The sequence below is a fragment of the Zootoca vivipara genome, chromosome 3, assembly GCF_963506605.1.
Source record: "Zootoca vivipara chromosome 3, rZooViv1.1, whole genome shotgun sequence".
Taxonomy (NCBI): Eukaryota; Metazoa; Chordata; class Lepidosauria; order Squamata; family Lacertidae; genus Zootoca; species Zootoca vivipara.
In genome coordinates, this window is record NC_083278.1 from 96,318,810 (window position 1) to 96,342,926 (window position 24,117).

The following is a 24,117-nucleotide window of genomic DNA, read 5'->3' on the forward strand; positions in this document are numbered from 1 at the left end:
GCCTTGCACTCTAACTAGTTTCTCAAATTCTACTGCCTCTCTAAGGATATTATGGCTCCCCTTCTGTGTTTGCAAAAATAAAAAAATCTTTGGAGGCCAGTTGCAAGATGTATAACGAACCAACTCTCAGTATCAGGGGGAATTTTTGCATGAATGAATCTGATTTGACTTTAATTACTGCTGTGAATAAAGAAGCCTCTCTCTATTTAGCAAATGTTATGCACTTGTAATTGTCATGTAAGTGGAAAATCAATGTTCTCTTATTCTCCTCCCCCCCCCTCCATCTGTAAACATAGCCATGTATTCTAAAAATCAGTAGAAACAGTCACAACAGGAAAAAAGGTCCCCTTGATTCATAAAAGTTGAAAACCACTGCTGTAGGATACGGAACTCTCTCACTTTCTGTGCACTTGGATGAACAAGCACCAAGCAGAGATGCTCAGCAACTGTAATGTGCTTAAACACAGCCACACATTCTCAAGGCCTAGACGCTGCCCATGGAGAAGAGGAACGTGGGACTATACTGCTGGTCCTGCCCTGGTGTACTCAATGAAACTTGTGCAGATGTCTCTGCATAGGTGAAATGTAGAGAGACTATGCCCTGGATTCTCAAAATACTAGGACCTGGGCCTATACAACGAAGACAAATGTTGAAAGGGCAGACAATATAAAGTACTTCTTCACACAGCACATAGTCCAACTATGGAGTTTGCTCCCACAACAGGGAGTGACAACTTTAAAAAGAGGATTACACAAATGCTTGGGAAAGAAGGCTATCAACAGATACATAGACACAACCAGGGGCACTATCTGGGGGGGCTGGAGGACCCCAAATTTTCAATGTGGGAGCCAGGCCCTCTTGAAATTATGCAGCGTCCATGTGAGGGATTGAGCCAGAGAGTTAATACATGCAAAGCAGATCTTCTCCCCCTGGACTGTGGCTCTTCCCCAGTATACTTCTGAAGTTGATGTCGCACTCAGATCCCATTTGCGGACTTCATGCAGGTGTCTGGTTGGCCACTTTGAGAACAGGCTGTTGGGACAGGAGGCCCTTTGGCCTGATCCAGCAGCACTCTTAAGTTCTTCCTTTGCTCACTTCTCATTAAGAAGAGGATGATCGATTTGGCAAAGTGTTGAGTTGTGAACAGGCCACAACAACTCCAGCAGCTCTTGTGTTTCCAGATGACAGCAGAGGCCAGAGTGTGCCTCCCCTCACTTCTGTGGAGCAAGGGCAGCTGACCATTGTAGCGGAATCTCCTCATACCTGCCAAGTCCAGGGCTGCAGAATATGGGACCGGCAGCCGTGTGACACCGGAAGTTGCATAGACACAACTTCCAGTGTCGCTTTGCCCATCTATGGGTACCAAAAATGGCCGCCGCTGACACCAGAAGTCGCGTCTACGCACTTTTGGACATGCGTAGACGCGAATTTCGAAGCCGCCGCCAGCCATTTTTGGTGCCCATAGATGGCCAAATCAGAAGAAGAAAAAATGGCTGCCAGCAGGAGAATCTAAGGGAGAATAACGGGAGATGAAGTGATACAGGGGACCGCCGGGAAAAGGTAAGAAAAAATGGGGGTTTCCCGGGGACAATGGGGTACTTGGCAGCTATGGAATCTCCTTCCTGTTGGCAAGACAGAACTCCTTGCTGTTACTCCTACTCTGGCTGATGAATGGGAACAGGTTGGTCTTCCTCCTGCTATGATGTTCTTCAAGGGAGGGAAATGTGAACCTACCTTGGCTGCCTGGCCAATGGCAGAGGGCAGAGTGTGCCTGCCTTCAGCTCTGCAGCCCCAGAGCTACTGCAGTTGGAGCTGAGAACTTGACATCCACACCAAAACATACATATACACTCATGGGCAGAGCTTTGGTTATGCTTCTGTGGGTTCGTTTCACCTTTCCTTGGAGGGTTAGAAAAACTACCCAACCCCGGCTGGTCATGATAAGGTATTAAGAACAACAGCCATATACTGTGAGCAACGATGGTTACACAATGCCTAATTCAAATGGCTGGAAAGCTACTGTCAGGACTCAGCCTGTGTTCACCCATCTCTGCTGCTGCTTGAGAGATGGAGGAGCAGAAGGGTGGCAGGTGAGATGCCACTATGAATAGACAGCTCTTGGCTAAACAGAAATGGCCAGGATACATGCACACTCTCTAAAGCATTTAGAGCTTTGCAGAGGAAAGGCAGCAAGTTGGATTTTGGACATGCGTAGACGCGACTTTCGAAGAGACGACAGGATCTTTGCACTGTGTAGGCACTGGAAAGAAAAGTACAATTACAAGGTGCTGTGACAGCTGTAAAACAGTGTTGGAGGCAGCCTCAAACTGTTATACAAACACTGCTGTGTGTTTAGCATCATATTTGCCCCTCAGAGAGAGAGAGGATCCTAAAATAAACAGCATTTGCTGCAGTATCTCTCCCCAGGTCATTTCTTGTGATTTATTATATATGCTTATCTTTCTAATTCTAGCATTTTAAAAAAAACACCACCACCACCAGTGTGCACTTGACCTTTTCCTTCAAAGAGCTGCATTACCAGAAGTCGCCTGCGTAATAAATGAAAGTGTCTTTCTCATAAGAAAGTCTGTTAGAGGCCAGCCCTCACATTTCCATAAAATGCATTTTATACAGTTGAATTACGCCATCCTCTTAATTTTTTTCCTCCTTTGTTTTAAGACTCCCACAATAATTCCTGGGCTTCTTCAGTAGTTCTCGAAGTTTAGATATGTATATTTTGATATTCTGAGTTTTGATGTTTTGAGTGAGCTACCTGCAAACCCCAGTTAACGAGCCACATTGGGGGCAAACGGTGGGATTCTAAATAACAGGACTGCCAGGGCGAAAGGAGGAAAACGCCGGCACCCTGTCTCATTTACATCTTCTCTTCACCCTTATCTACAGCAACATCTGTTTACAACATCATTAGCACCTCACGGTATTGGAAACAATGTCGAATTTATCTTTCTTAATATCTCTATGAGCCTATCCAAAAGAATATCTAAAGACTGAGTTTTACATCTGGAAAATATATCAGAACTGGACATTCAGATGAAGTTAAACATTTAACAGTATATTGGTATCAGATATCAACAGGTTGTTTTCAGAATTGTCAGTTTGTAAGTTTCTGTGGCTTTCATATAAGGCTTTCTATATAGAGATTTGTCTCAGAAGTTTGATAAACAACATATGCTGATTAAGGCATAATTGTTTTAGAGTTTATTGTGTGTCGCCCATGTGTTGCTTGTATCTTGTTATACCATTATCTGTATTAGCAACACAGGTACATTTTCCCAGTACTTTATGCTGGGGGCAGATAGGCTTGGCCTCTAAGGCGCAGAGCAGAAGAGTATGCTGGCCCTCCTTCCCGTCCTCCTTTGGAGGAGATCCTGGAGGTAAAGAGGCACCAGGGCTCAATACGAGCAGGGGTTGAGACCCCAGAACCTTATTTTGTATAATGAAAATATGCAAAGTAAGAGTTGAAGACTCCCACATGTGAAACTAGGTGAAGAGGGCATTAGGTCCCTCAACCTGCTTTCTCATCTCATCTCCACAACAGAGTCATGAGCCCCGCCTCCCTCCCACTATTTCCAGGGACCTGTGCTGTCAAGGGAGTCAATTTACAAGGGAGAATTACCAATTCAGCTCATCTTTAGTCTTTTTTCTCCGCTTTCCACGCATTTCGGCTTAATGTGTCCAAAATGTGATCAGTTTCCTATCCCATGCGAGATGATATTTCAATGCTAATTTTAATTTTGAAAATAATTGCATACTTCAAACGAAGGTGATTTAGAAAACAGAAAGCCTTTTTAGCAGAGGCTCTGAGCATTTTCCAAGGCCATCGTTCCAGCACCTGGCCTCCCAACACTAATCTTATTTAAAACCAGGGAAGTGAGAAAGAGAAATATTACCATTTTGTTCTCCAGCACATCACATTTCTTGAAGCTTTTGTAATTACCTGTGATTTATTGAAATTTGGCCTTGCTTGCATTTACTAAACTGTGATGTTCCCTACCATTCTCCAGTCTAATAGGGATGTCTGGCCTTGAATTAATGAGGGACAGCAGGAATTTCATACAGAAGCCAGCAGGCAAAACTCGTGTGTATTTTGCAGGATTACGTGGTGAAAATGGCTCCACTTCCCTCTCTTCAATTTGTGTAATTAAAGTAGGGGGAGAGACACCTTATCTGACAATTGCTCCCACTAAAAAGGTCCCCATACCCTGAATTGTGTTCTGCACTGCCAGCAGAATCCACACTCACAAACAGCACAGCACAGGAGTATATAAAGGAGAGCAACATGTTTTGCTGTATTATTAGAAACTAGCTTCTGGGCATACACCTCCTGTGTCTAGAGAGGACACTTCTCAAGAGCTTGCCAGTAAACGAGAATATTCAAACTGGCAAGCAGAGGGAACAGCAGCAAGCACTCGCTCAGTTCTCATTTTGTAATGTGGCAGACCCACCTGCCAAACAAATATGGCAGCAAAGGCTACAGGATATACAAGCTACAGAAGAGATCAAAGGGGAAGAAAAGGGGAAGCAGGACTTGGTCTAAAAAAAGCAACAGGTAGCCATAAATAGCAAAGCACTTCCTCTTGAGCAACAACTCCAGCTTCACATTACTTTCCGATTTGCAAATTTGAGTGGTAAATAAGCTGGCAAAAACTACTGGTCCTTGCGGTGGGCTGTCCTAGGATGGATGGAGACCTCTGTCCCTTCCTTCAGAAGCCCACTCTAGGCACTTCATCATGGTTCCTGCACTGCAGAGGGTTGGACAACAAGACCCTCGGGGTCCCTCTATAATTCTATGGTTTGTTTGTGGGGAGGTTAGATGCTGCTGCGTCCAATCAAGTGTTATTCCCACCCTTTCCAATGCAGCTCCCGGTCACTTTCCTTATCTCAGAAAGGCCAACCTTTTGGGGAAGTGGGTTTGTTGCACGACCTCCCAACCAACTATAACGGCATAACCTGAATTTGCTGGTATGTGACTGCATCCCATCCGAAAACAGAGATGCAGAAAGTAACCTGCATTCCCATGCTGGATGCTGCAGAAGAGGACATTCCCCTCTTCTGGCTTGCTTTTAATGCTGGACAGAGTGCTTCACCCCTCCTCTGCTAGTCCACTCACCTGCCGGCCTATTGCTCTCTGTTGCCTACGGCTACCAGCTGCGTGCTTAAATACAGCACTGTTCCAATTCACAACAGCCAGCGCTGCATGAATATTTATGTATGCAAAATAAACCAATGAATAAAGAAATAAGCCACCAGAGCTCAACACACCCAGATGTGCAGTGCCTGGCTGTGTTTACTTAGTAGTGAGTCAAAGCACTGACACACATGGTCCTGAAGTGGTGCAGCATAATGTTCTGGTCTTCAACTGGTGGGGTTTCCAATGGCATAATAAACATCAAAGCCTCCGTTCCTCCCTACAGATTTTAATTTACAAAGGACGTTAAAATCAGTAACAAAACCCCCCTTCAACTTACAGTGACTCATCAAGAAGAGGCAAGCTTTTAATCTCCTCTGGACAGCATGGGAAGAATAAGCAACAAGCTCTCTCTCGCCCCATGAATGGACTCAAAATGTCATCTCTGCCACGGGTTGCAATAATACAGTTGAATCACTAAACTAAATCCCTGTCCAGAGCACTGGAAATCCACCCAAGCCTAGGATCTTAATCTGGCCATGCGAAATCTAAAGCAAAAACAGAGACGATGAAAAATATTTCAGCTTTCAACCTTCTCAGGTGCCCCCTCCCACCCCATTTTAGTTCCAGCCTCTGTCTAAGGGGACAAGAGAAAGAAGCTGTGCATCAACTTTATGCTTGGGAGGACATAAATCTAGAGAAAGAGGATGGTGGAAATTTGGGTTCCAGAGATAATGACATTCTCAGGCGCCAGCATTTACTTTAATGATCGCCATCACTTTTGAAATCAATTCTCAAACTCCACCATCCAGGGTTGAAAACTGTCGAGGGTCTTGGCGAACCACTCAGTGATTTTTCAGCCCGTTGTAGCAGATGTAATGTGCTCTGCTAGGTGCTCCATGATCTTTAATTGCATTTTTACAAGAAAGCTGTGGTCCGCCTGAATGTAGCTAGGGGAGCACTACTGGTCCGTGAATCACATGCTTGGGAACCACCGCTCTAATCTCTCGTGGTCACTTGCACACTGCCAAAACAGATAATGAAAGTGGGCACAGATCTGTGTAAAATTCGCATATGCTAATTGATATGAAAATGCAAATATAAAACATACATTTAAACAGAGCCATTGGTCTATCTGTCTCAGTGTTGTCTACACTGACTGGTAGTGGCTCTCCAAGGTTTCAGGCAGCGTTCTCTACCTAGAGATGCCAGGGATTGAACCTGGGACCTTCTGCATGCAAAGCAGATGCTCTGCCCCTGAGCTATGGACTTTCCCATGAGCAGATTATCCCAGGTAGCTAAAGTGTTATTCAAAGAGGGTTCTCCCCTTTTGTTATTCATAAGTGCCAAGCATTCCACATATCTAGCATATCTCTAAAGCCAAGATGACAAAATAATATAATCACTTTTTAATTGGACTATAATTTAAATAGAAATCCAATCCATCTCACCACCTGCTAATCGAGGTACTAACTGTTGTTGAATACTCATTTAAACATCCTTAAATTTATCAATGACATCCCTTCTTCCCTTCTCTTCTTCTCTTTCCATGCTTCATTTTGCATATCATAAAAGCCTGCATATTTTACAAAAAAACAACCATTCAGTATTCCATTATTACATCCATCAAAACTTATTTACACTGTTGAATTAATGCTGCCAACGTTTCCAAGGGTACACAATTCCCCCCCCATATATTCAATAAATGTTTTCCAATCTTCTCTAAACGTATGTTTTTCTTGTTACCTTATTCTATATGTTAAGTCTGCAAGCTGATGGGCAACTTCAAAAGCCCTGCTCTCTCTCCTTTCTTAGGGTTTAAAACTTTGCTTCCACAGGTCAGGCCTTGAAATACGAGAAATAGATTACCAGGGCCGGCTCTAGGTAGACTCCTGGTGGCGCAGGGCACCACGACGCCGGCCCGCCAGGAGGGCGCCACGAGCTGTGCCCGCCCGCTGGCCGGCCAGCCCGCCGTGCAGCAGCGCCTGTGGAAGCCGCGCTGCGCCTGCCCGCCCACTGCGCTGGGAAATGGGGCGGGGCGGGGGCGCTGGAGGGATCCGTCGCTCCACAGCGCCAGGGGCGCTTAAGACGGCCCTGTAGATTACTGTCCACTGTCAAGCAGGATGCATGGTCACCCAACCCTAATCTGAACCCTGTATAGTTGTGAGTCTTATGGGTCTTCCCCAGTATTCTCTCGTTGCTGGAGTATCCATTGGGACTGGTAGGCAGAGGGACTAATAGTAGCTGAAGCCAGAGCCGGTGGCGGGAAGAGCCTTCCCATGACTGGTTATAAGTAAAAAGGCAGGCAGCTTGAAGCTGGTCAGCAGTGTCCCCAAACAGACCAGCTCAATGAAGTAGAAAAGAAGTGGACATATTTCATTCTTGAGGGATCTACTCTGTTTATTACCAGAACTCAAGAGACAGATAGAAAACAGTGGCATGGATACAGACTGGCATTTAGGGAACTGGGAGGGTGCTCTGCCCAGGGATTTTTCAGTATTAGAATTGAACTCTCAGTGCTTTCATAGAAAAATCTACTCCTGATTTCCACCCAGTCTTTCTTAATTTAGAAAAAAAGGTGTTTATATATATATATATATATATATATATATATATATATATATATATATATTGCTGCTTCTAAACAATTACAGGTTTGCTTATCTACTGCAAATCACCCAGAGATCTACCAGCAGAACTTGATCTTTTTTCTTTTCTTTTTTTCTTTGCATAACCCTGGTTTAGAAAACTGCAAGGCAAAGATCATCAACATAGCCAAGAGAAATTACTTTTGAGGTTGTTTTGAATTTGCTAGCTGTCTTCACTTTTTCCAAAAGAAAAAGAGCCAAAGCTAACATTGATTTTCTGCTTCACAGTAAACCCCCAAACAGACAGTTATTCAAAGGAACTGACAGAGATGTTGCTGGTGATCTTCAAGGAAGCTCCCTAGATACTGCGCCCTGGGAGACCTCAATGTCACGTTGACAAGAACTCAGAAATTGGGCCAGATATTTGGGCAGGCAGTGGAGAAATCTGTTTGTTACCTATCTCCAGTTAAATATGACCAGAGCATAGATTGTTCCACACTGAGCTGGTATCTACAATGCAAGCTGCACAAAAAAAAAAAAGAAATAAAGGAAGCTGAAATACTGAGGAGAGAGAAAAAACAGTATGAAGCTCCTCTTTCCTGTCTTGCTTCCCATTTTAATGAAAGCCTATATTAAAACCAAGCTCCCTGTTAATAGGTCTGATTATGTCAAGTTATTTTAGAATCCAATGCTTTGTAAAGGTTGATGATGGAAATTGTTTTCATGTAAATAACTTCTCCTGTAGTGACATGAAACAGGCCTTTTTCAGTGGTGGCACCCTGTTTATGGAATGCTGTCCCCAGTACTAGCTGTTTTTAGGCACCAGGCAAAAACATTATTTTTCACCCAGGCCTTTGAATTTTAGCAGAGTAGGGTAGAGTTGGATCCCTCCTTCTCTCTCTCATTTGTGTATTTTAGGATGTTTTTAAATACTTGTTTTCAATGTTAATTTTTTGTAAGTTGCTTCAAGTTTCGTTTTTTTGGTACAGAAGCGGCTAATAAGTATGAATTATTATTATTATTATTATTATTATTATTATTATTATTATTATTATTTCCCACAAATAGCTTCCTATGAGGCACCTCTATTCTCAAATTAGAAAGAGACAGTTAAGGAAGTTGACAGCATTACCCAAACAACTTTCCTATGTGTATCTCAGGTGGCTTTTAAAACTCAGGTGTACAGGGGCGCTCCCTCAGGAAAATATGTAAAATGCCCTTGCGTGGATGCACATTTCCCCATGCACATAAGGCCAACATCTATTTCCCCCTAGAGCCGGTCACTCATAATGGCCCAAACTGATTCTATCAGAAGAAAGACTAACAGATAACTTTTGTTACCATCCTGTCAGGGGTCCCTTTACCTTTTAAAGTACTAATAGTGAATTCATTCACCGTGTAGACACTTATGAAACCAAAATGGCAATATCCTCTCACAAGGAGGGTGTATCAGTATGCTTGGTGGAACTTCAATATTTGTCGGAGGGGGCGGGTGAGGGATATAAAATGAGATGGGGTGGAATGGAGTATCCTGTAAATAGGCATGGCTGTCTGGACTCCCTGAACATGAACATTCACAATACCTGCTCTGACTAACGGAATAGGGCAATTATAATACCGGTAGTACATAGATATGATTTTTTAAACAAGTATGTGGAAAGGCTGGAACAGGTCAACCTTGAAACAGGCTTGTAAAATTAACCCAAACCCAAAACATAGGCATGGATCAAACTTGTTCAAGAGCCAATCTTCACAAAGTGGAGGTGAATGCAAAACATTCATTGACTACACGCTTATTAGAAACCCATGTTCCACATGCATTACTCAAAACTATTTCCCATATCTCTTCCTAGAATCGTGACCGCACCATTTCTTATTCCTTTAGCTCTGCCTTATCATGCAGACAACAAACTTGATGATAAAGCTGAAGACCCTGTATTTTCATTTGGCCCTATCAGCAAGGAAAAGAAGGATGAGAATTAAAAACCTTTCCGACAGAGTCAACAGACGCGACTCCACAGCTTCATTTTTATGGAAATTTAGAGAAGCAGAGATGTTATGTCCAGAGCAATAAAACTTCATCCTAAAGTGTGTGGTGTTTTTTCTTGCTGAGGCAGGATGCAATGACTGAGCTGAGGTAGGGAAATGCATGATCACATCTTACTCTACCGGAAGCCCACCTCCTCAGTAAATATATTTTCTCAACTATGCCAGAAATTGCCTCACTCCTTCTGCATCTAAAGAAACTCCGGGCTTCATTTGAATGCATTATTGTCTTGTGAGAATAAAGCAATAATTCTTGATTGCCCATGTGATTTCTATTCTTTTCTGAATGAAACAGAAAGTCAAGGAAACAAAGTGGCGCAACAAAATATATCTCCCGGAAGAGGAAAGACCACTCAGGAATAACTGTACGCACATTCTTCCCCCGCAGTAAGTCCCCATCTGTAGCCTACAGTTAAAGCAGTATCATTCCACATTAAACAGTCATGGCTTCCTTCAAAGAATCCTGAGAACTGTTATTTAAGGGTGCTGACATTAGAAGACCACCATTCCCCTCAAGGAGCTACTTCAATACAGTATTGTTATTATTGTCTTCTTGTTTGATGCCTTGGTCTCCTTCGGAAGCAAGGATAGGATAACAACCCAGTAACTCATCATTATCTTCCTCCTCACCATCTTGCCCTTCGCCCCACACAGAATATGTCTTAGGCTACCCCTTTTGTTATCGCAGCGCAAGATTGAGCAGGCTACCGCTGAGTGTTCCCCATATGCTATTTCTTTCCCAAACATTCATTATCTTTGTTGATTGCTTCTGAATCCCTTCATTTTTTTGACACTCAGTATAGCAATCATCAAGAATGATGCAATGTTGAAAAGATAATGCGTGTTTCTGAATACAGTGCTTTTAAAGCAAATAAAAATAGCACGTGCCAAGTCACTCCCCTTCTTTGAACATGGGGTGCTAACGATGTTTTGCAAAGGAGATACCTGTCAGCTGTGATAAAACATTGCCAATCACATTGGCCTGGAATTAAACCCAAAGTGTAGCTACTTAAATCCACTGTGTTTCCTGGTCTTGTGTTTCCTTTCCGCACCACAGAAGTTGGTTTAAACAGGGATCACCAGTAGGCATATTTTGAATTTTGAGAATTTTGAAAGTGTTGGGGAACCAGTAAAAAAAAAGGGCAGTGCACTAATAGCAAAAGCAACCTCAACACGGTTCATGCAGCTATGGAGTTTTCCACTAAAAAAATCCCAAAACTTGCCCAACATGAACAAGACAGAGCTCATATGAATTGCGCGTTCATTTCGTGACATTAAAGAAGCAAACCTCTTTCCACATTTCCCTCTCCAGTACAATTAGTTTCCAGTCTCTTATATGCCATATTACAATGCATGTCAGGCGAGACATGCCAGGATGTTCAGTCCTGTCGTCTCCAAGTGGTCTCCGGTGCTGCAGGGGGCAGCTGCCACTACAGTGGAGTCAGACGGTTGGCTTCCCTGTGATGTTTGAAGGCACCCCCTCCCTCCGTCTTCTCTCATTTATTCTCATTTACTAGATGGTTGGACAGTGTTCTCGAAGCAACGAACATGAGTTTGACCAAACTGCGGGAGGCAGTGTAAGACAGGAGTGCCTGGCGTGCTATGGTCCATGGGGTCACGAAGAGTCGGACACGACTAAACGACTAAACAACAACAACAAGCTCACAGATCCCAGGACAGCCACTTACATACTTCCTCCAGCTTTGCTATCCTAGTATTAAGTATAGAGGAAAATAACGTGTTTGCATATTACTAAGGCGTATTTTAAAAACAAGTCGTCATGATTTAGTTTACCATACACATACCTCAAAAAGCTTTTTGGCTGATAAAAGTTAGATTGGGCTAAAGTTGTAGATTTTGTCAGCCTTGTTGTTGTTGTTGTTTAGTCGTGTCCGACTCTTCGTGACCCCATGGACCACAGCACGCCAGGCACTCCTGTCTTGCACTGCCTCCCGCAGTTTGGTCAAACTCATGTTCGTAGCCTCGAGAACACTGTCCAACCATCTTGTCCTCTGACGTCCCCTTCTCCTAGTGCCCTCAATCTTTCCCAACATCAGGGTCTTTTCCAAGGATTCTTCTCTTCTCATGAGGTGGCCAAAGTATTGGAGCCTCAGCTTCACGATCTGTCCTTCCAGGGAGCACTCAGGGCTGATTTCCTTAAGAATGGATAGGTTTGATCTTCTTGCAGTCCATGGGACTCTCAAGAGTCTCCTCCAGCACCACAATTCAAAAGCATCAATTCTTCGGCGATCTGCCTTCTTTATGGTCCAGCTCTCACTTCCATACATCACTACTGGGAAAACCATAGCTTTAACTATACGGACCTTTGTCGGCAAGGTGATGTCTCTGCTTTTTAAGATGCTGTCTAGGTTTGTCATTGCTTTTCTCCCAAGAAGCAGGCGTCTTTTAATTTCGTGACTGCTGTCACCATCTGCAGTGATCAAGGAGCCCAAGAAGGTGAAATCTCTCACTGCCTCCATTTCTTCCCCTTTGCCAGGAGGTGATGGGACCAGTGGCCATGATCTTGGTTTTTTTGATGTTGAGCTTCAGACCATATTTTGCGCTCTAGTTCTATTAATGGGAGCCTAGTTCTATTAATGGGAGCCATCCCACAACCCAATGGCAATTTGTGCCTTTGGCTGGCATCTGTATGTCTCAGGAGACAATGGAAATGGCTTGAGCTTTTTTTTGTAATTGGGTGAGGAAAGCCAATCTGTGTTGATTTCAGTGAGACCAACATGGTTGAAGTCAGCGGAGGCTGACAGCAAAACATGGCTGCTGTATAATACAGCCATATGTGCATTGCAAAGAGAAAATGCATCAGCCAAAAAAGGGACAAAACAGGGCATATATTTGCATAAAATTTGTCTATGCTAGTTTACACACAGAGAGAAATACTTAAGATAGTTTAGACAGAAATGTATTCAATATAGTAGGGTAAACTGTGACCCATGGCTGTTCCAATGGATGGGCAGCTTCCAGCACCCTGGTTCTTTATCCTTCAGCTGGAAGTGGTTTAAACAACTGATCACACAAAGGACTATTTCAAAAGGAGGACCGCCATCTGCAGATAGACATATTATGCAGCTACAGGCTGAACACAGTATATAAAAATGCCTTTACTACCCCCCAGAAGTGACGCAAACTTCTTTTCTTGTTAAAGGAGACCAATATTGCATTTTCTTGTGTAAGTTCATTTCCAACACGGTTAACATTCTACAAAATTGTTTTAACAATGCAGTCACCTCACTTTTGACCTTTAAGGATGACTTGGATTAAAAGCCTAAATAAACAAGCAGATTGAGCTGCCATAACACCGCTTAAGAATCTGTCCCATTGATCGTGCCTCGAATTACACTTGCTCTATTCTTGCGTGATGTGGAGAAGAAACCTCTCCCGAAGTGTTAAGGAAAATCCTATTTGTGAATAATCTCTCTCACTAGAGACATTGTTTGAAAATAATTCATCCCCTTGTGTGGATTATCTTGGTAATGCTACCCAAGGTCAGTTAGCCTGAGGTGGCTATCTCAGCCAGCCATGTAGCTGCCTGCTGCTACCCAGGAGACTTTAATTTGTACGGCCTGATTTATAGATTCTCTTCCACCCACACCACACCACCATTTTAATTCTTGCTTAGCTTCATGCAGGTGAGGGGTATTTATTTTAGTTCAGCACACTGTGTGCAATCAGATCTGTTTTGAACTTTGCGCTCTTCATGGCATCCCAGCTGAGTTTTCCTCTGCCATTGCAGAGAGAATTACTCTTTCAAATTAAGGAACTTGAAAGTGAATAGATGTGCTTCCAGGGGCCATTAATCTTCACGTGAGGGGGCAGCAGTCATGAACCACACGGGACCCTGTTTTTCTGGCTGTTTGACAGCTAGGCCTGAACACAGTAGCTTGCATTTATATTTCAAGCACTTCCTGTTTAGATTCCCCCCTGCCCCCCCCAAATGAGGAGCGTTCTTTGAGCAGTTGCATCCTGGTAGTTTTCAAAAGCCGAAGCCAAATGGTGCCCTCAAGCAGTCTTCTTTTTAAAAGAAAACTAAACAAATCCGTAACTTTAAAAACAGACAAATCGTTTCCGCTTTATCGGTGCCTAAAATCTGTCCCCTGAGGCAGCTGCCACATTCTGCCTAACAGCAGGGCCAGCCCAAGACAGAGTCACTTTCACTATGGCAAGCTGTAGAGTGATCTACTCAATCTTCATTGCTGATTGAGAGCTGAAACTGATCTGGCCTGTGTCCTTTCAAAAATAGGTACCGGGGGCGGGGGGAGACATGGAGGCTGGACAAGCCAATTCTATTGCTGGGGCAGAAACTGCAGACTAGGTCTTATAGATATTAGTAAAATTTTGAAAGCCTGTTTCTCCATTGTAACCAATAAAGGTCATGGCCACTTTAAACTCCATTTCCAGTTGTAGTGTCACTCTTACTCTCCAGTTGGCCACTGCCTCACACTGCAGGCACTGGGAGAAGGGAATGACTTAAAGACTGCTACTCCCCAAAAAGTGTAGCATTAAGATTAGTAGTGAAACTTTTACGTCTGGAAAGAATCACAGAGTTGCGCTCTGCACTATGTCCCTTCATCAACCTTATTCTCCACAATAATAATGCTTTCCGTATGAATACTAGAATGGGAGCAATTTTCATCTTCAGAACAAACAGAAACACACACACACACACACACACACACACATATATATATATATATGGAGCCATTTTTAACATTTAGAATATCTTTCAAAATGTTTTTTTTAAATGCTTGAGTTCTGCACACCCAGTGGGTTAACATACCCACATTCTTCTGCTCCCCACAAGAGCACAGTTTCCTACTGGAAGGATAATCACTGTTATTTACTGCAGCTGGGAAAGGGTAATAAGTAACAAAGGTAAATATACCGTATGTAGAATTTCCATCAAAGTCTAGCTTCAAGAAAAATGATGCTTATAGTTGTTTTCTTTTTTAAAACAACAACAACACCAAAGAGGATGTAATTTACAATAAGACAAAAACACTCTTTCCAAATGATTTTTTGTGCAAATATGTAGAAGACAGACTTTGTAAAGAAATCGCTACATTTGAAACAAGTTTCAGTCTTAGTCTAATAAAATATTTAAGGCGATGGGGATTAGGCTGGAGTGTAGGGGAAGACATCAGGAGTCAGTTTATTATTATTCTGCTGCATTGGTCAGCACAATGGTGCCCTTGAGGTCTTTTCCTGGTGCTCACAAAGCCTCTGTGCCCCCCACCCCCATTGCTCCCTTGGTCATGAGGTGGGGAGAGCAATTATCTTTCTCTCTACTTAAAAACACATTATGTGTATACTACCCTTCATCCATAGATCTCAGGGCAGTTCGTAGCATAAAAATACAAGATAAAAACACAAAATACATAACAGAAACAAGAACAAACCAATAACCCTATTCCTCACCCCGATGGAGCAGGAGGAGGAAGTCTGAAGAGTGATAATCTTTCCCTCTTTATCTTTCAGTTCTATGGCGTTTTCCAAGGTTCAGATTAAGGGCTCTTCCAGACTTCCACTTGTCCCACAACTCCCCGCCCTTGGGGAAACCCGACCTTTGCCGCTGAACCACAGCAAAAGTCTGTTGGATTTTCCACGGATCAATGTTTGTTCTGATTCAGTGCCAAAGAGCGAGTTTTCCCAGGGAAAGCCATGGGACTAACAGAAAACTGCTTTGACCTGTGCTTTCTAGATGTGGGACAAGTGGAAGTGTAGACAAGCCCTAATTCTGCTGGATCCAACTTTTATCCAGATACATTGGGAAAAGGAATTGTGTGCACATGTGCTTTCCTTCTGTCTCTTGGGGGAAATGATCGGGGAAAGAGAAGTGAGCAAAGGGTTGGAGCCCAGGGCACCTGCTCAAAAATCCAAATTCCAGCAGGAACGACTAATATAAAATATCATCGTTGTTCACATGCACGTCCAGAACATGTGGCAATACAAATAGCAACAGCATCCTTTTACACAGTACAAGCATAATTGGGCTGCACATAGTATTGCTTCTCTTTGCCCGAGCATCATCGCACCTACTCATCCAGGAACCAAAGCCCATGGCAAGAGGCTACCATGTCTGGATCCCAACTGCATGGGGGAATTGCACACAGAGATGAATGTGAAGAAAATAAAATGCCCTGCATGCTGGATACGCCTTATCCCAAGTGTCTGTCTTTGACAGTAAGACACTGTGGATGGCCACAGCATAAAAATATTTTAAATAAATAAAGTTTGTTTGGTGGTGACTGGGGTAGCTGGAAATTGCCCCCCCTCCAGGTGGAAGATTAACCTTTCAACACTTTTTGTAGTTCAGGAGAGCTGGTGAATGGAGCGGTGGCCTTGCCACGCATATTTTTTCTCCAGTCTGACCCAATAGCTGGGTTGCATGTATGGACAGGGAAATCTCATAACTTTAAGGCATGGATGGGGAAATCTCTCAATGTTGGTTTCTCAAAGTTAAATTCAGTTCCCCACATTTCCACATCGGTTTGCAACGATGATGATGTTGGGGGTGATTTTAAGAAGTCCTCGTGAAAATTCACCAGCAGATTTTGGTGTGAGTTTCTCCACATATATTTGTATGGAGTCTTGCATACAAAAAGGCTGAAATCATTCCACTTAGTGCCTGAGGACCTGAGGAACATCACAGTCTGGAGCCTGTACTAGACCACCCAAAGAGCTGACTAGTGAAAAGCCAGCTGTGTGAAACAGGACAACACCCAAAGTACAATCCCAATGGTGAACTATTTTGGATCAGCACTCTGTTTTTAATTCTTGTAAAATAAAAACACCAACCAATAAATTATTGGAAGTAGGGAGCTAAGTAAAATGTGCGTGCAGGGAAAGAAGTGTTTATTGCCTTGCGTCATTATTTACTTTTTCAATCCGTAATTTGTCTTTTGGCTCAAGCAGGTCCTTAAGGCGGCTGACAATCATTTATCAGAAAACAAACCACAACAGCCTATATAACAAAATAGGATAAGGACATTAACATCTCAGCAGAACAGAGCAACAGGCCTGGCATCTCAATTATTACATTTCTTGAGGCACATTTAGCTCACTACCTCAAGCTGACTATTGCTCATTTAATGTTTCTTGAGTCCATACTCAATATTTTATGTACAGTTACTTCTCAACAACCATTCTTCTCTCTTACGTTATGTTTCACCTTGCAAGATCAAGCAGAATGCTGCAGGCCAGGACGCCAAGGTCCTCTACAAAAAGTAAAGGGGCACACAGAATACTATGAGCTCACATAAAATAAAGAACTAAGCAAATTTGGAGATCATATGGTAGTTCCAGGGTACCCAGAAACTACAGGCATTTGCAATCACTCTGACCTAACGTGGCAACCTATGCGCATTGCCAAAAATGTGGGCCAAAGAGGGCACAGATTTGCATAGCAGTTGCATATACCAATTTATGTGCTGCATCCAGCACTGTTGTCCTGCTCCCGCAGGGGACGTCTGCTTGAGCAACTGGACTTCCCCTTCCTCTTCCTCGCAGGTCTGGGGGGACTCTCTGGAGCAAATTTGGGGGGCACATGGGGTGAGGAGAGGAAAGGAAAGGGGAGTCCTGTTTCACAAGCGGACGCCCAGTTGCATAGAACTGGAATACAATCCTACATGTACAGAAACAATTACTGCAATTATTAGAAATGAATTAAGTCTCCCCACAAGGGGGCACCTGGGACAAGGTGGCTTGTGTGCCTGCTCCACCTGCTGCCCAGATGCCACTACTGATGGGCAACTTCAAGGACCTTGTTTTCTCAGTGGATGGCTCTTTTATCATTAAACTGTTCTTGGACCCTCCAAATAGAGGGTGATCATTTGACAGCCCTTGAAACAGAGGACAGTCTTCTGCAAAGAAGAGCACAGGGCCACCCTAATCTGATCGCAGGACCAGGGCCTGTGAGCGTAGATTAAGTTGTACACTTACAAGTCCAAGAAGCTTTCCTTGGTTTAAAATTGCAATGTTCCAGTTCATTATTAAATACAATGCCTGCCCAAAGTCATTTGATTCAACAGAACCCTGAGCAGTCAAGACAATCTGGTAATCTGGGAGAAAATCATGCTTTCGTCTCTTGCCTCTAAAAATAGTGTGTACATCATCTTCTTCTTTTTAAATGCCTTTTTACCTTCCCTATGACAATGACTGTTTTTTCAGCTCTATGCAAACAGACAGAACAAATAACAGGTTATATTTGGCAACGTGCCAGGTGGCTGAAACAAGAACAAACCTTCGTACTATGAGCCTGTTCACCCAGTTCTTCATTCGCACATGTAAAGGACCCTGACAGCTAAAGGACAAGACCCTTTCAGACTACTGTAATGTGTGAACTCAGCAATTCTGGGTATAGGATCCAACCATTCCTGTGACCAGGGCAGCTTTTGATATAATGAGAATTATTACTGACTTTATCCACAATTGCCCAGTTTACAAGCTACATTTGCCCTGCATTTTGCTCACAGTGAAATTTCTGAGCCGAGAGGGTTGTGGTTGGCACACATCAGAAGACATTGGAGGGGACTCAAGAAAGTTTTGATGTAGCTGAAATACTTCTCAAGGAGAGTGATGGTGATGGTTCCATAAACCCTTATCTGGGATGTCCAAATAAGATTGATTCTTTCAACTGGGCTATGGACCTAGCAGAGGTTGGTGCAGAGAGAGTGGTGTTGCTCTCTTGGCTTCCTAATGCCATGAATCGCTGCCGGTCACTGAGAGGGGGAGGGACAAGACATAGGGAGCTCAACACGCTGTATGAACATTGCCGCCCTGCCTGTACCACCCTGCTCAGGCTATCTATGTCATTTGCCTCCCAACGACATTGGACATCCAGGTGAAGACTGCTGTTGATATGGTGTTGATTCGTGTTTGATCTGCTTTGTACAGAATCTGTAACGATGCAGCCAGTACCTATTTCATAAAGATGGGCCTGAAGATGTACCTATTTCATAAAGATGAGTCTCCACCCCCACCATTCAGCCCGGACACTGAGATCCAGCACCGAGGGCCTTCTGGCGGTTCCCTCATTGCGAGAAGTGAGGTTACAGGGAACCAGACAGAGGGCCTTCTCGGTAGTGGCACCCGTCCTGTGGAACGCCCTCCCAGCAGATGTCAAGGCAATAAGTAACTATTTTACTTTTAGAAGACAACTGAAGGCGGCCCTGTTTAGGGAAGTTTTTAATGTCTAATGCTGTACTGTTTTAATATTCGGTTGGAAGCAGCCCAGAGTGGCTGGGGAAACCCAGCCAGATGGGCAGGGTATAAATAATAAATTATTATTATTATTAGTTACAGGTAGGTAGCCGTGTTGGTCTGAGTCGAAGCAAAATAAAAAAATTCCTTCAGTAGCACCTTAAAGACCAACTAAGTTTATATTTTGGTATGAGCTTTCGTGTGCATGCACACTTCTTCAGATACACTAGAAACAGAAGTGTCAGACCCTATATATATACAGAGGGTGGTGGGGGTGGGTGGGAATGGGAGATGGGCTAATTGCAGCCATCAGCAGCCATTAACACCCATCTACAGGTTTACCACTCCCATCAGCCCATCTCCCATTCCCACCCACCCCCACCACCCTCTGTATATATATAGGGTCTGACACTTCTGTTTCTAGTGTATCTGAAGAAGTGTGCATGCACACGAAAGCTCATACCAAAATATAAACTTAGTTGGTCTTTAAGGTGCTACTGAAGGAATTTTATTATTATTATTATTATTATTATTATTATTATTATTATTATTTAGAAAAAACAAATATAAAATGTCCATTCTGCTGTACAGCACTTCAAATTTAAGCTACTGTTGCAAATGGCAAGGCAGATCATTTGAAGACAAAATAAAGAAGTTCCCATCCAAGAGAAAAGTCACCTTTCTTCTGCCGGGTTCAAAGATGCAATTTTACATATTTCAACCACGATCAGGAAGGATCTCACACTTTTCATAAAAACACAAAATTCACATCATTTGTGGGCTAAAACACAATGACAATTTTCAGATATTGAGGCACGTGGTTTCTACTTGTAATAATGTTTCTACTTTGAGCATGGTGTAACACGCAACTGTATTGTTTAACGTGTTCTATATAATATACACGTGCAAATGCACAAATGTGATAACTGTGAAAAGTTCAGATCTGAACCTGCACTATAAGAGGCCAGCTGAAGAGTAGCAAACAGCTGCTCACACATTTTAACCCAGAATTACAGCATAGTGTGCTGCAATCCCAGTGCTCCCTGCTCTCTATTTATAGAGCTGCTTGGCCTTTAATGTTAGGGTTGCCATATATCAGGAATTTCCTGGACATAGACAGTATTCAACCCTCGTAAACAGCGTCCGGCCAGAAATTGCTTAAATGTCCAGGACATATGACAGCCCACGTATGGCAACCCTATTTAATGTGGAAGACAAACAGCAAAAAGCAGTGTCCACAGCACTATGGTGCTGAACTGTGTTTCTGGGATGGGTAAGTGCAGAGCTATTCCTGATGCTAGTGGTGATTCCTTGATAGCTGAAGCAATGGGTAGTTAGGTGGCTGTGAACTAGGGAAGGAACAGCACAATAAGGAATTGTTGGTGGTAGACTGCCATCTAACAAACTATTATTTGCAAAGTCCTCCCATATAAATGGAACGGAGGAAAGAGAGAGTCATAGAAAGATTATTTTTAACACTCTGTAATTTAATGTCTCTTACTTCTGATGTACTGGTAGTACCATTGCCCTGAGCAGTTTTGAAATGAGTTTTTCACTTTTCAGTACTTTGGGTCTGACCAGAGAATTGCTAAAAAGTGATATTTCAGATCCTATTTACTGCACAATGGGGGCAGCAAAACTTGTACAGAAAAACAATTATTTATGAAGTACCTAAAAACTCTATATGATGCATACCGATGCAGCGAGTTTATTTATTTCGGGCATCCTAGACATTCTCTGGTGACATAGCCTCCTGCCTATGAAAGTTTATGCTACAATAAAAGTGCAATAAAGGTGCAAATGTTGTGTCAAATGAAAATACACGAGAGCTAATAATAATAATAATAATAATAATAATAATAATAATAATAATAAATAATTTGTATTTATATCCCACCCTTCCTGGTTTAAAAACTGGGCTCAGGGTGGCTAACAGCAAATATAAAACATTGATTAAAATGTGACTTAAAAACAGCATAAAATACAACATAAAATGCAACATGAATATCAGTAAAATTCATGTTACAGGTAGGCAGCCGTTCAAAAATTCAGGGGTCATTGGGGGGGGGGGGGAGACCAGTCAGTAGATATCCAATGATCACCAGAGCTAACTGGCCAAGTTGGTCCTACTAGGGCCAGCAAGGAGACCAGGGAAGAATTTAAATTTGGGGTCCCAGAAAGGGTTTCTTCATAGAAGAGGAAAGGGAATAGTGGATCAGGCTAATTCAAGTTGAAGGCCAGGCGGATTAGCTCTGTCTTACAGGCCCTGCGGAAGGAGATCAAGTCCTGCAGGGCCCTAGTCTCATGGGACAGAACATTCCACCAGGTTGGAGCCATCACTGAAAAAGCCCTGGCCCTGGTGGAGGATAGTCTGGCTTCCTTAGGGCCTGGGACGTTTCAGCTATTATTATTCATGGACCTTAGGGTCCTCTGCGGGACACACCAGGAGAGGCGGTCCTGTAAGTACGAGCGTCCTAGGCCACATAGGGCTTTAAAGGTCAAATGTGATGCCTACTGGTGTAATGACACCTTTGAGAACTCCTGGCACCCACAGAATCTCTGAGCCTCCGCGTACACACTCACTGCCCCCTTCATTACAAGGCAGCAAGGCTGGGTACCTTTTTCTCCCTTGAAAAACACAGCGAGGTGAAAGAGGAAGTGGGAAGAGTGACACTCTCTCCCACTTCCTCTTTCATCTCTATATGCTTTTACACAGGAACACAGGAAGCTGCCTTATATTGAGTCAGACCATTGGGTCCATCTAATTCAGTATTGCCTACATTGATTGGCAGTGGCTCCAAACCCTACCTGGAGATGTCACATATTGAATACAGGACTTTCTGCATGCAAAGCAGAGCTGAACTTAGTTGGATGCAACCCAATATTTTTAAATGCTGCTGCTTAGTTTATCCAACTTTGCCTTTAATGCTTGTTGTCCACTTTTATTTTATATTATTATTATTATTGTACTGGTTCATTGTGCTATAGGACACTCCAAGTACCAGCAGGAAATGCTTCTAGAAAGTGCCTGAAACAAAAATAAATGATAAAGGTTCAGGCTGAAAGCCAACAAGCCCTGGGGAAATGCTACAACGACTACTGTTGAGATGATGCCAAGGACAAGGAGGACTAACTGGGGGGGGGGGGGGGAGCATAAAGTGCAAGACACAGGGAATGGCTCCCGAGAAAGATGCTGGTGTGTTTTGCAATGCTGAATCAAATTCCAGGAAGGTGTGCTAACAATAATAAAAAATAATATATTTTTTTAAAAAAATCAGGTTAACTTGCCTTCTATGAAGATCCTGTTCCAGTAGATTCTGCCAACATGATTCCCTCCAAGAAAGATAAGGTTGGAGAAAATCAACCACATGGTAGACACAGATGCCAGAGCTGCATGGAGTCGCCGACAGCCTCTTGGGGACAAAAAATTGTTCTGAAAAGAAGGTAAGTTGGTTTTTAATATACAAGTTAGGAAGGGATAATTGCTGGGCATGTGGAGAAGTAAAAGCAGATTACATCCATATTCACATAGCAAATTAAGCACAGGGAAGTTAACTCAAAATATAAATACATTTCCTGTCTCCATAACTTAGCTTTATGATTATTCTTCTACCATAATTGCTTTTATTGAAGGATCCAATTAATTTTACTGTATACCTTCCTTTCGGGACGTGGGAGGCGCTGTGGTCTAAACCACAGACCCTAGGGCTTGCTGATCAGAAGGTCGGCGGTTTGAATTCCCGCAATGGGGTGAGCTCCCACTGCTCAGTCCCAGCTCATGCCAACGTCAAAGTGCAAGTAGATAAATAGGTACTGCTCCAGTGGGAAGGTAAACGGAGTTTCTGTGTGCTGCTCTGGTTCGCCAGAACCAATCATGCTGGCCACATGACCTGGAAGCTGTACGCCGGCTCCCTCGGCCAGTAAAGTGAGATAAGCGCTGCAACCCCAGAGTCATCCGCGACTGGACCTAATGGTCAGGGGTCCCTTTGCCTTTATACCTTAGTTTATTAAAGCTGCTAAGAATTCTTATCTCTGGATTAGCAGATTGTTTTCCAAAAAATCAGATCAAATAACTTTAGAAGCACAGGCTTTATATTCAAACTTAACAGCAGAGAACTAGACATATCTACTCAGATATTCAATGGAACTCACTCCCAGGTAAGCAAGTATAGGTTTGCAGCCATTTAATATGTGCAAACAACAGCATTCCTACCTCTATTTGTTTCAAAGATAGCAATCCATAATTTATTACATTTTTGACATACTCTTGGCCATGTTTGTGAAGCTTTCAATGTTATGCATGTATAAAACATTCAGAGCTTTCTTTTTACAAGGTTGACACCAACCACAGAGTACATTAATATTAGAGTGAACAGTCTGGAAACATATTTAGCCCTCTGCTGCACTTGCAGTATTTTTACTTGAAATTTTTAAACTAGCCTTGCAGTGAACTGGGTTAAACTAGCCATAGTTTACTGCTAATTTTCATGTTTCGAAACCGTAAGGAAGGCCATTCATGTGATCGGTTTAATTGCTGCTTTAAGTCCTCTTCTCATGTTATCCATATGAAGGGCTCTCTGTGTGTAGAATGGGGGAATGGACCCCAAAGCTGCACAGATCCCAGGTACACCATCCATAAGTTGATATCTGCATAAGAGAAGCCCACATTCACAGAGGAAAATGTTGTGATGGGTAACTGAAGCAGTGCTCAAGTGTTACTTTGTGACAGAAAATAATATTTGTGTAGGCAGTGCTATTTTTCTAGAAAAAGAGGTGTCGGAACTCACCATGAACACCACCCTCGTTCTCTTAGAATGGCAACAGCACCCACCTGAGAGGTGCTAGAACGGAGTTTAAGTCCACCCTTTTACAAAACCAGCTAATTCAGTTCAAGTTCATCCAAATAAATCTTTTCTCCATAAAAAGTTCATCCACAGCCATTTTCTTTCAGTTTTTGGTAAGTTGCAAGCTGCTGGGCTGACGTATAGAGTCCAAATCAAATCAGGGTTCATAAACAAGTAAAAAGATGTCTGACAGAGAAATGTCAACAGGTGAAGCTTTCCTTGTAATTGTATTTTTATATGGGGAAAAAGTTTACCCTTGTTTACTTTGTGCCA

The 24,117-nt window shown here is 42.9% G+C and overlaps 1 protein-coding gene across 2 annotated transcripts in view; it reads right to left on the minus strand.

Annotated features, from left to right (window-relative positions):
• Positions 1–24,117, minus strand: part of HHAT (hedgehog acyltransferase) — a 168,398-nt gene that overhangs the window by 22,217 nt on the left and 122,064 nt on the right. For both annotated transcript variants that reach the window (XR_004692343.2, XM_035111262.2), the window contains one exon: positions 22,289–22,433. Coding sequence is in view for 1 of the 2 variants with exons in the window: in XM_035111262.2 (XP_034967153.2) it covers positions 22,289–22,433 (145 nt within the window). In the remaining variant the exon portion in view is untranslated. The remainder of the gene's footprint in view (positions 1–22,288; positions 22,434–24,117) is intronic.